Source organism: Tachysurus vachellii, chromosome 20 (genome assembly GCF_030014155.1).
Source record: "Tachysurus vachellii isolate PV-2020 chromosome 20, HZAU_Pvac_v1, whole genome shotgun sequence".
NCBI lineage: Eukaryota > Metazoa > Chordata > Actinopteri > Siluriformes > Bagridae > Tachysurus > Tachysurus vachellii.
Window position 1 is genome coordinate 5,096,830 of NC_083479.1, and position 11,631 is coordinate 5,108,460.

The 11,631-nt window shown below is 36.8% G+C and overlaps 3 protein-coding genes across 5 annotated transcripts; 1 reads left to right on the forward strand and 2 right to left on the reverse strand.

The window, feature by feature from the left end:
- The first annotated feature begins 909 nt into the window (after positions 1-909).
- Positions 910-2,342, forward strand: ved (ventrally expressed dharma/bozozok antagonist). Its single transcript, XM_060895464.1, has 3 exons — positions 910-1,198; positions 1,492-1,748; positions 2,001-2,342. The coding sequence occupies exons 1-3, from the start codon at positions 910-912 to the stop codon at positions 2,340-2,342; spliced, it is 888 nt and encodes a 295-aa protein (XP_060751447.1).
- Positions 2,343-2,940: 598 nt separating this feature from the next.
- On the reverse strand, positions 2,941-5,537 carry LOC132863205 (histone H2A.V). Of its 3 annotated transcripts, XM_060895877.1 has the most exons (7): positions 5,421-5,487; positions 4,975-5,029; positions 4,485-4,588; positions 4,019-4,096; positions 3,825-3,938; positions 3,564-3,693; positions 2,941-3,176 (listed from the first exon to the last, which is right to left on the reverse strand). In XM_060895877.1, the coding sequence occupies exons 3-7, from the start codon at positions 4,533-4,535 to the stop codon at positions 3,115-3,117; spliced, it is 435 nt and encodes a 144-aa protein (XP_060751860.1). In that variant the 5' UTR covers positions 4,536-4,588; positions 4,975-5,029; positions 5,421-5,487; the 3' UTR covers positions 2,941-3,114. The 3 variants fall into 3 exon arrangements, with proteins under 3 accessions (XP_060751860.1, XP_060751862.1, XP_060751861.1); XM_060895879.1 differs by lacking the exons at positions 4,485-4,588; positions 4,975-5,029 and having other exon boundaries at positions 5,421-5,537; XM_060895878.1 differs by lacking the exons at positions 4,975-5,029; positions 5,421-5,487 and having other exon boundaries at positions 4,485-4,655.
- Positions 5,538-6,145: 608 nt separating this feature from the next.
- Positions 6,146-10,998, reverse strand: LOC132863243 (dual specificity protein phosphatase 26). The gene is made up of 4 exons (XM_060895945.1): positions 10,874-10,998; positions 9,210-9,411; positions 8,861-9,072; positions 6,146-8,684 (listed from the first exon to the last, which is right to left on the reverse strand). Exons 2-4 carry the CDS (start codon positions 9,386-9,388, stop codon positions 8,482-8,484), a joined length of 594 nt encoding a protein of 197 aa, XP_060751928.1. The 5' UTR covers positions 9,389-9,411; positions 10,874-10,998; the 3' UTR covers positions 6,146-8,481.
- Positions 10,999-11,631: the final 633 nt, after the last annotated feature.

Consider the following 11,631-nt stretch of genomic DNA (forward strand, 5'->3'; position numbering starts at 1 on the left):
CATAATATACAATAAACACCACCTCTTTTGTGAGAGACTAGTGCTAATTGCATACAATATAATAAAACTGTAAAATAATTATAAAATAACACATAACCCTTCAGGACAAATCATTTTTATAACCCACATATTCATAGATATTTACGTGTATAATAATAGTTTAGCTATTTGTTGCAGCCATTTTGGAAACTACACAGTATGTTTATTTTTCATTATTTCCTATTTAACTGCAGATGTACATATTTTGTTGATTAACTATATAGCCTATAAAATATTTTTGTTTATTTGTCTAAAGAAATAACATCCTCTATACAAGTTTACCAAAAAGATCTTAGAATGACTGTAATCCAAATATAAATTAGCAATAGTTGCGATTTGAATAACTACTCTATATCCAATTTTTTTATACAATGGAGATCAACTGTTATCAAAGCACATATAAGAATATGTAAACACAGACAGACGCTCTACCATCAGAGAGGAGACAGGATCAGAGATGGTTTTGGAAGTTGGGAGGGGGATCTTGGTGCATCACCAGACTTACTGGAGCCAGGAATTAATGGGCTCATTCAGAGGCGATTGAGACGTCTTAATTACCACACTTGTGAAAACTCAAGGGGTGGGGAGCAGAGTAGGGAGGATGTTTCCTTTGATCCTGGCCTACAGTCAATTGTAAATGAGCCAGGATTAGCCCTATAAATACCCCAGGACCTGCACTGGAGGTGGTTATCACCTATCCAAAGACAAACAGAACTCTACCTCATTCACTAAGTCTCAGGACTCCACGCTTTAGACAACTCTACTGCCTGTCGATCCAGACCCAGGACCAGGAATCTTAGCAGAAAGAAGCATTTTTATTCATTTTCATTGCCTGGATAATTTTCTTTTTTCTGGACTACAGGTGGAATGATGAAAGGACACTTTTCCGTCGAATGGCTCTCCCAAAGCAGCCAGAGCAGTGCTAGATCTCCATCAAGCCCTAATGCAGTGAGCTATTCCAGTTCCTGCAGCTCCATGGCCTCTGAGAGAGCCAGCACCTCTGGGACTGTTCCAGAAACTCTCCCTGGTTTCTACAGCAGGAGAGTAGATAGCATGGAAACCCAGCAGATCCAGTCTGAGCCAATGGGGCCAGCACAAAGCTGCATTACTTTGCCAAAGAAAGAGCCTGGCATGAACAACACTGAGAACCTCCAGCATGGTAAGATCTTAATCAATTACATCCATAGTAAAATAGCAAAAATCTGTAAGGAAGTATTTGATTTTAGCAGTTAAAAACTAAAATTGATAGGTTCTAATATTGTATTAATTCAAAGAACTAACTTTTATGAATATATTAGTTGTAGATCATGGGTCACTGAAAATGTATAAGCACATTCGCTGCATGTTTTTACTTAAATGTACTATTTATCTGTTTCTAAAACATTTGTTTCCAATAAAGAGATGGTTCTAATGGTCTCATTCAATTTCCTTTCCACATTTTCTTCATTCCAGCACCAGAGTTAGGCTTCAGCAGTGGGACAGAGGAGGAAGAGACATCTGGGTATGAGAGTGAAGGCGGGCGTTCTCTCTCACCCATGGCCTCCAAGGAGCCAGCAGCTTCAACGTCTCCTGGTACAGGGCGGCGAGCTAGAACAGCCTTCACAGCTGAACAAATCGAGAGTTTAGAGAGAGCATTCAAGAGGAACGCTTATCTGGGAGCTCAAGACAAAGCTGAGCTGTGCAAGAGGCTCAATCTCTCTGATAAACAGGTGAGCAGTTTTGCCTTAAAGGAGTAGTTTGAGTAGTATCAAGGCTAATATAAAAAGAATAAAATCCTTGGTGACATTGTGTTATTAGAATATACTCAACATAGGGGATGGCAACAACATCCTGGTGTTGATCATGTCATGTTTTATTACATAACTACTGTGAATTGCTTAAAAAGTGATCTAGCTGTACTGACACACAGGTCATTATGATGAACAGGGTCATTGTAAACTAATTACTATGTCACCCCACAGATCAGGAACTGGTTTCAGAACAGACGAATGAAGCTGAAAAGGACGGTGCAGGACGCCCTAGCACATGCCTGTCAAGCCAATGTGGCATCACAGCTCATGCATTTCCCCGAACTCCAATCCTTCAGACCGGCACCTTACCCAAGTTACTACCCAGCACAAGAGGGCCCGAGTCCTTACATGTGCCCCCCAAACATCCATTACACCCCTTCTGTTGTACCAACTCTGTCTGCCAATGCTCTCTACCAATACAGATGTCCTCAGGGTCTTCCTGTGGCCCCTAGCAACCCAGCTCTCATGCAGCCATACCAGCCATACTCTCACCAGTACTTCAGCTCACAATGAACATGCTGATTTGAGCCACACGGACTTCAGATGAATCTGTTTTAATGAAGCATGTCCTCTCAATTTTGTAATGCAGGGTGGAGTGCAATAACGAATGTATTTTTTTCTCATACTGTGGAATATTTAAGACACCATTGTAAATGCTTAAATCTGTAAAGATATATTTTGTTCATGTTTATATGTATAATAAATGTTTATCTGTTTATTTGGATTTCAGTTTGGTCCTTAGACATGTTTTACTGCATTTATAAAAATAGTATAGTACAATGATCCAAAACCAAACTGAACTTAATGTAGAATTTGCATGATGTACAAAGTTAATTATAAACCATCTGTCACCTATGATATACATGAAGTTATACCACAAGTGCTGCTGAATTCTCAGGTCTGAATTTTTCGTAACGTTAATAATATGCGATTGTTTTGACACTAACTAAAGAAATCTCTTCAGTTTTTAATTTTCAGTGGCTGTGGTCTCAATCAGTGTAAAATGAGTCAAAATCATAATTACAATGACTATTTAAACCCAATATCCTTAGTATGAGTATAAAAGTAATTAAAGCCAGTGCTGGAATGAAACAACGGCAGAAACACAATATTTAAGAAAAGTCTTTATGTATAAAACTGATGCAAGTGTTGCAGAAATACATTAAGAATGCACACATGCCTTTGTTAACACTGTTAATTCGTTGTGTACAAAATAGCCAGACAAAAAGATAAAACATAAAACAAATGCCCTGAAAATACTGACTGACAAAACTATGCAGACTTTCTATGCAGGTTTCTGTTGGCCCTTCTTTCCAATCAGAGACTTGTGAATGTGAGGAATCACACCTGTAGGGACACAAGAAAACACACAAGAATGTAAATAAAATTAATTACATGGGTAATCAGTCTTGAAACAAGTATAGAAATGGCACTGCTACAATTAGGACGGCAATGCAGTGTTAAAAGTCTCTTAAAATAATAATCTACATTACCCACAATAGCTTTACTTCTCTTCAGGTTTAAATGAAAGATGTCTTGAGTTAAAGTGATGCTTTCACATACGTGCAAAATAAATCACTTCATTGACTTCATATGCAACAGAAGAATATCTTCCTTATCAGATTTAATGCATCATATCATCAAATGTAATATGGCACTTTCCCTTAATCATCCCTTGAGACAATCTTTCAAGTGGACGAGGCATTGTGTAGAACAAAAAGATGTTAAACTGACCTCCACCAGCAATTGTTGCTTTGATAAGCGAATCCAGCTCTTCATCGCCACGAATGGCAAGCTGTAAATGCCTGGGAGTGATGCGTTTCACCTTCAAGTCCTTTGAGGCATTACCAGCTAACTCCAGCACCTAGCCCCGTACATACAAGGAAAAGCTGACATGACATCAGTGTAATATATATGAATCATATACATTATAAACAGGACACACATGTGTAAGTGGGAATACAGTCAGTCAGTGGTAATTGGATTAAATGTTACCTCAGCAGTGAGGTACTCCAAGATGGCAGCACTATACACTGCGGCGGTGGCACCGACACGTCCATGGCTCGTAGTTCGTGTTTTTAAGTGTCTGTGGATACGACCTACAGGAAACTTCAAACACAAACCACAAAGCACACTTTAAAATGAGTCCTAGGCAAGAACAGCATTAATTGTGTGACAGAAACACACACCTGAAGACCAGCTCTCTGAGACCGGGACACCGCCTTAGCCTTGGCTTTGCCACTGTCTTTCCCAGCCTTTCCTCCTGCCTAGTGATCAAACAATTTCAAAAGAATACAAAAAAAGGAATCAGGTTAAATTGATTGATCAAATCTTATTGATAAGAAATTGTGATTATTATTCTATGACAGCGATTCTGACAGGGTTTTTTTGACCGTATATTGAAGTCACTGGTTTGTATAAGTGCATTAGTTCTAATAGATTACTAGTTACAGCCCATTCACAGGGATCTGGGTGTTGAATGTCGCACGTAATCTAAGCCTAATAATAAGCAGATTAACAAATGTGCTGTTATATAACAAACAAAAAAAAAAACACAGAATCATTGATATGGGGATAATTCAGTATGGATATGTGTAAATAACACTGATGAAGGAGTCTTCAGTGTAAACACTTTGTAATGGTACATTTCTTTACGTTCTTCTCCCATGGGAGAGTCTTCAGGACCTTTCTGTTTCTCTGTAACATGCGAAGCTGCCATTTACTTCACCATCAGAGCCAAAACATCTCAGTCAGGTTTCCTTTAGGGTAAAATGTTTAGCAATTGTAAACACGAAGTAGACTTTCAGCAATGTAAAATATAACTATAAATTGATTTTTAAAAAACTTATTATTATTATTATTATTATTATTATTATTATTATTAAATTATTTGTTAAAATTCTAATCACTGGTAAATAGTGATATATATATATATATATATATATATATATATATATATATATATATATATATATATAGTGGTATAACAGGAATAAATCATTCAATAAAGTTCAAATTTGATGCACATTTTGATTATGCCATTTAAAGCATAATGCTTTAAAGATGCTTTTAAGAATTTCTATCAAGTATAAAGAATTTCTAAGTCAAACAAACAAACAAACAAACAAACAAAAACGTTACCTACTGTATTAACAAGCTACAGGTCTAATGACAGAGTTCATAAATAAACCCAATCCAGCCTGTAATAAATAACAGCAACATAAACAACTCAGCACATAACGACAAACTTTCCACAGGTTAAAAATACTCTTAACTGGTGGTGAAGATTGCACTTTTGTGCGAAAAAAAAATACGTTTTAATTATCCAACTAATTAGCCAACCAGAGTATAGAAGGTTTAGGTTTAAATAATAACATATTCAGCGAATGTAACAGACGTACTGTTAGTTAGTTAGTTAGTTGGTTAAAAACGAACTGGGATCTGCTTAGCAGGCTAACTAGCTAACGTATCAGATAACCGATAGCCTGAGCTTTAGCTGGAGAGTAACATATTTGTAGGGCGAAGAAAATAAAGGTAAAAATTGGGCGTAATGATATGCAACAAAATCATAAAACTGTTTTCAACTCTTACCATGGCACCGATAGAGAGTTAGCCAAATCGGAGAGTGTTTTAAGCAACACACACACACACACACACACACACACACACACACACACACACACACACACACACACACACACACACACACACACACACACACACACACACGCCTGCTGGTAGACTAGTGCACTACATAGGGGCATTGGGAGATATCTTGTCATATGCTAAATGGCCAGAGGTTTATGGACACCTGTCATTACTTATATATAAGCCATTGGCCTTCTCCAAAGTGGTGCCACAAAGATGGAATCACATAATTGTATAGGATGTGTTTGTATGCTGAGCATAAAAATGTGTAAGGTCTCTCAACTGCTATGTGGAGGTGACTTCCTGCAGTCAAGATATTTGTGTGCATTTATGGTTTCACAGGTTTCACAGTTGCTCTTTGACTAAAGGACATGATTGCGCAAGATTACTCGAACCCACCTAAACAAATGTCACAAATGTTTATGTATCTATTTAATATTCATTTGTGCTAATAACATTTGTATTTTTCGTCAGTTATTAGTTAAAATCATTTAGTGCATCATTAATAAATACAACTACAACATAAAAAAAAAACCCACAATGAACACCTTGTATTTGGTCTTGTTTTTATTTCTCAATTTTATTTCATAGACTGTGGAATTGAAAAAAAAAAAAAAAAAAGAAAATCTGCCAAAAAGAATTCAAGTATCAATATAACCAGGGTCCATTATAGTGGTAATATAGAAAAAGGAGAACATGTGCACAGAACATGAAATACAGTTTGGCAAATCATAAATGGACACAAACAAACAGATTACATATTATAATATATTTCACACTTCAGTTTGAATTAAATGCAATCCTGTCATCAACAATTTGCATCTATGAAATGCATAAAAATAAGTACATATTAATGGAACGTTCTTATTGTTCTTCCTATTTTAGAAATTATGATTTTTTTCCCACCTTCGATTATATTTGTTATTGTCATGATTCCTCATCAAGATGATTAAAAATCTTATAGTAAAAATCCCAGCCAATGTATTTTGTAGAATCAGATGAATGATTTTTTACACAGAAGGTGTTTTCATCAACAATGTGGGCAGTGCATTTTGACAGATGTTGCTGGTTTTGTAATCATTTATAACAGTACTTAGCTGCTGTAGGATGATAAACGTGACATTAACGTTTGGATTTTATGATACAAGTTATAAAGTAGTAGAGCCTGTCACTCAAATAATTATTTTTAAGGTTGATTTTGTAGTTGTACATATTGTGTCATGATACCATAAATGTTACCAACAATGTTACAGAACCATTCACAAGACACCTCAAATCAAAATACAGTATACAGTACATAATCACATTTCTAATTCTTGGTAAGCTAATTCTAATACTAAACACCTTGGTATCACACCAAGGTTATTCACACCACACAGTTATGGCTTGGTGGCAAATGATTACCAATGCAGCATGTTACAAATACTGACACTATTGAGGTATTTATTACTTATGAATTTAGAAATACCTATGCTTGTATATTTATACACATACACACAGAGTATAAGCACTACTCTATGAAATCTGTTTCTCTTTCAGATCTTAAAGAGTGTAGAGAAACTATAGACAAATAAGACACAATTTGGTGTGCAGTATTGTTCCTCTTATTGAAATTTTTGTGGTCCCGATTTAAAAAATTTACCATATAAACAAACTTAGAAACAATACACTAAAACCATACCTTAAATGATTCTCCTTTAGGTGAGTCACATAATAACACTTTCATATGCAAACAATGTATAATAATAGCCTAATACTTTATACTACATGAAATACCACTTGTTAAGGCAGGACAAATGTAAGTGTAGGTGGACAAAATTGAAGGTTTTGTAAAATTCTTTGATAATTTATATGTTCTGTTGACTACAAAATCCTAATTATCAGAAATGAATGAAAAAACAGATGCATCTTTGATGTTCCTGCAGTTCTAGTATATTGCATGAACTCATACAAAAGGCGAAGGGCCAAGTCACTGCTACATGAGGAGCCACCTAACACAAGATGGCTGCATAAAGTCTGTGTAAATATTTTGTCAAACATGAGGTCATGGTTTAATTACTAACCCTAATCTTTAAAAAAATGACATTTGAGAAAAGCAGCTTAAAACAAGCAGCTTATTAGCAGATACTGTATGTTGCAAGAATCTCGCTAACATAGTGGAATGGTCTCTCTTGACTGTTTGTACTAATTTGAATACAATTGAACCCATTCTAGCTTCACTCTGATAACCAGCCAAAACTCAGAAGCTTGTTTCTCTAAAATACAGCATTCATACTCATAGCATCGAACTATAGCTGGATATGCACCAATAATTCCTTCACTGTTTCTTGTTTGCTTTGGGATTTGACTTATAGTGGCTTGTATAAGTATTCACCTTCCGTGGACTTACTCCTTATCGACACACATACCTTTGGTGAACAGCCTTCACTAGAGACCTCTAGAGGCGTGGCTCTGCCTTTCTGTACATATAATCAAACCCTGATTTATGCTTTGACAGAATTTTGGCTTAAATGTCTAGTAAACTTTGAGGTCTTCCAAAAAACTGAGATGTGATACTTTAATTGCAAATAAGTCAGCTCCATTCAACAGGCAACTGGTTTCACAGCAGTGGGGTGAATATTTATGCAATCACAACCTTTTATCAGTTTTGTTGATTTTCTCTATTTTGTGTACAACAAACTCAAATGTGTTCAAATGATGAATATTCTCAAGTTTCAGTTCCAGGTTAGAACACTATGGAGAACTTCAATGGGTGTGAATACTTATGCGAGCCCACTTCAAGAAAAGTGAAACCAAACTGGTTAAAGGAGGTCAGTGATGTGGTCATTTGAACAAAATGTCAGGGTTAACACTGAATAAGGCAGTATGCACACCTCAAGAGGTCTTAATGTAGTAAGGCATCTCTACTGATCACAGAACAACAGTATGAAAAATGGTACTACATGCACACACATTGGCCAAGGCAATGGGTTTGGAGATGGGTGTCCAGAGTTTACCGGTGGTTTTAGGTTGTCTTTCGACTGGCGCGAAGAATGCTGTCTAGGCCACTGAGCTGCCGGAGAAAGCCTCGGTTGGGGATGACACCTCGGTGGTCCTTGACTGTCTTAATGGCTTCTACAAGGGTCATGTTCTGTCGAATCATAAGGTAGGCCAGCACTAGAGTAGCTGAACGACTAACCCCTACTGCACAGTGCACAAGCACAGTTCCTGTAAAGCCAAATATATACTATATAAATTGAAGAACAGTTTACCACATGCTGTAGCTTCTCAATTTTTGGGTTGTGACCCCATGTGGCAAATGTAGCAGGGATCGCAGGAGATTTACCAACCATTATAGATAATGTACCCAAAATGCTGTCAAGTTAATCAATATTTAGCCTTACCTCCCATGCTGAGAGCTTTGTGAATGAATTCTGCAGCAGGGTAGAAGTTGACACTCATATCAAAGGAGGGAGAGTCGTGAGCCTCAATGCCATGGTAGGTGATATTCATTCCCTCGTAGTTCTCCGCACCACCCCGCCATTTGCTCTGTGCACAATTGAGGATGTGCGTGATCCCAAGCTTTATAAGTTCCTGCCGGTTTGAGGCAATGTCCCTGAAAGATTTTTTGTTGGTAAAAAACAGGTGGTTATGTAATATGCTGTTATATATCATGAGGGTGCAAATGTGAGGTACAGAAGTACATATCCAAGCCATTTACTTTCTGAAAGTTGGGAAGAATAAAGTACTCACTGGTCTCCAATATAGAGTCTTGGCCAAACCTCGTCAGCATGATTACAAGCTGTTTTTCCAGTGTACAGGAGACGCTCAAGTTCAGTGATGCTCAATACTGGAGACCCTTTTTCTGAATCCCTTCTGCTAGGAGACCTTGAATTGCTTCGTGATCGGGAGAATCTAGACATAAACGCCATCTGCACTGTTTGTTAATGGGGTTCTGTGGAAAAATAAAGAAAAACAGCATAATCCAGAGCCACTTACATCTCATTTCATACAACTGCGCATTTTTGGGCCTTGAGCACATGATCTTTTAGTGATGGACCCACATCCTAAGCACTAAGCTACCACTCCACTCAGTTGTGTTTCCTGTTGAAAAGATAATCTCAGTGTCATTAATTCCTGCTCTCAGCACATGGTGATGCTCTTGACACCACAAGCACTGCTTTCACGTCATGAGCTTTCATTAATGTTGTCAAGCGTCATTGCTTTTGTTACGGGCCTGCTTTCACCTCTTCAGTGTTCATCTGTTTGTTTGTTCCTTGTTTGGTTTGTATACTATGTTGTGTTGTAATATTTGTTGTTACATTTATTGTTGTGTTATTTTCCCTGTCTTATGATTTTGAACTTGTGCTCTGAACCCTTCTTGCTCTCACACACAGTGAGTTTACACACTTTTATCTCTTCACACACTGCATGTAACAACTAACGTTTTTTATTCTATAAAAAAATTGATTGTGTTTAAAAAATGATTTGAAATCAAGCATGAACATCAATTAATTCCTGTTCGAATCCAGTGACCAAATGTGAAACCATTTTGAACTAAAAAACATCATAAGCTGAAAATATTGAATATTGACCATGTATAAAAACTGGTCCATGTATTATTCAACAACTTGTTTTCATGAGTGTGGAAGAGAACACGTAAATTTAGACTGCCTTTGTGAATATTCTACTGTATGTACAGTAGGTGCTGTGCATATTCAGTGATTTACATGATACATCTAATGCATTTCCAGGAAATAATCATCTGGAGATGGAGAAGTCTGCAAAGTGCATCTCCAACAACAATCAAGTCAGTATTGAGCAGTTAAGTAGTCCCAGGTGAGATAAGATTACATTTCTTTCCGATTTAGTAGAACTGACTTTATAATTTAGAAGGATGGAAATGGAGACAATGTATTTTCATAAAACAATATATTGTATATAAACACAGCTCTTCTTCATCTTATTCTGTGCTGCTGGAAGCTGTTTTGTTCTGCAGTGCAAGGGTTTAAAAAAAAATTATAATGAGCAAAACATGTATATCAATAAAATGATGAACTTTTCATTTCATTTCATTGATAGTGGATCCTCATGAGATCATCTGCATGGATGATTTGATAAGATTATTTTTTATTTTTTGAATGAATGATCTATATTTTATGTTAAATGTAAACAAATAAGAAACATGACTACACAGTGTGTGCCAGGAGCACACTGGATTGTTTCATATATAAAAAAAAAAAAAAAAAATACAAAAAGAAAAAGGCTCATAATTGTCCCTCGGTTATAATCAGCTGGATTCCAACATCTGGCAATCGAAATAATCGAATTTAATAGAAGGGCTCATAGGACAGACACCATAACGCTTATTGTTTATTGTAGGAGGTGGACAGACAGAATGTCTGAAACCATCTTACCTTCCATCCACTGCTGTTTCCAAACACACGACAAAAATCTCGCTTTGTTCGCTTTCCGATTCTGAATATCCTTTATGAATAAATGGATCCGACATATTTTAGTGACTCATATTGGACTGCGTAATGAGTGTCATTGCAGCCTGTAGAGAAGAAGCAGCACGGAACGCCCACTTCATGCACGTTCACATACGAATTAAAGCAACCACACGGAGCACTTACACGTCCAACGTCCAGCACCGCGCACTGAGCCTGTATCAAAGTGTACATGCGTAAGGGATGGATTACAGAAGCATTTCAGCAGATATTTATGAATCAAGCTTTCCAAGTACAGAAACTGTTGTAATCCTTCATGGTAAATCCACCCACCATGAAACACTTGCAGATCAATATTTGCAATCAACATACAATGCAATGCATCATGCATCAATATCGTCTTGGAATTTTTAGACCAACGTTGTTGGTCTAAAACGAAAAAAATTTCTTATTAATAGGCTGAGTGAACATCCTGTACGACCATGATGGTTTGCCTGGAAATACAGGTCTTTAACTGAAACTACAAACTGGTAGAAATTGCATGTGAATTGGTGTTATTCCATCCAACAGAACAGTAGTTCTATTGTCCTGCCTGGTTAGCATGAACTGCCCTGGGTATTTATGGTATGTTTTGTCTAACATTGTTGTGCATTTGCACTATATGTGGTCCTGTGTATCAGGCTACAACATTATTTGTTACACCATTGTCCTGAAGAAACAGCATT

Excerpts from the sequence above, each read along its gene's own strand:
- LOC132863205 (XM_060895877.1), bottom strand. The coding sequence starts at position 4,535 with ATGTTACAGAGAAACAGAAAGGTCCTGAAGACTCTCCCATGGGAGAAG. Across the intron at positions 3,939-4,018 it reads CTCAGAGAGCTGGTCTTCAG|TTTCCTGTAGGTCGTATCCA; the intron begins GTGTGTGTTTCT and ends TTGTGTTTGAAG. Across the intron at positions 3,694-3,824 it reads TGGAGTACCTCACTGCTGAG|GTGCTGGAGTTAGCTGGTAA; the intron begins GTAACATTTAAT and ends GTACGGGGCTAG.
- LOC132863243 (XM_060895945.1), bottom strand. The coding sequence starts at position 9,388 with ATGGCGTTTATGTCTAGATTCTCCCGATCACGAAGCAATTCAAGGTCT. Across the intron at positions 9,073-9,209 it reads AGACTCTATATTGGAGACCA|GGACATTGCCTCAAACCGGC; the intron begins GTGAGTACTTTA and ends AAAATCTTTCAG. Across the intron at positions 8,685-8,860 it reads CAAAGCTCTCAGCATGGGAG|GAACTGTGCTTGTGCACTGT; the intron begins GTAAGGCTAAAT and ends TTGGCTTTACAG.
- ved (XM_060895464.1), top strand. The coding sequence starts at position 910 with ATGAAAGGACACTTTTCCGTCGAATGGCTCTCCCAAAGCAGCCAGAGC. Across the intron at positions 1,199-1,491 it reads CACTGAGAACCTCCAGCATG|CACCAGAGTTAGGCTTCAGC; the intron begins GTAAGATCTTAA and ends TCTTCATTCCAG. Across the intron at positions 1,749-2,000 it reads TCAATCTCTCTGATAAACAG|ATCAGGAACTGGTTTCAGAA; the intron begins GTGAGCAGTTTT and ends GTCACCCCACAG.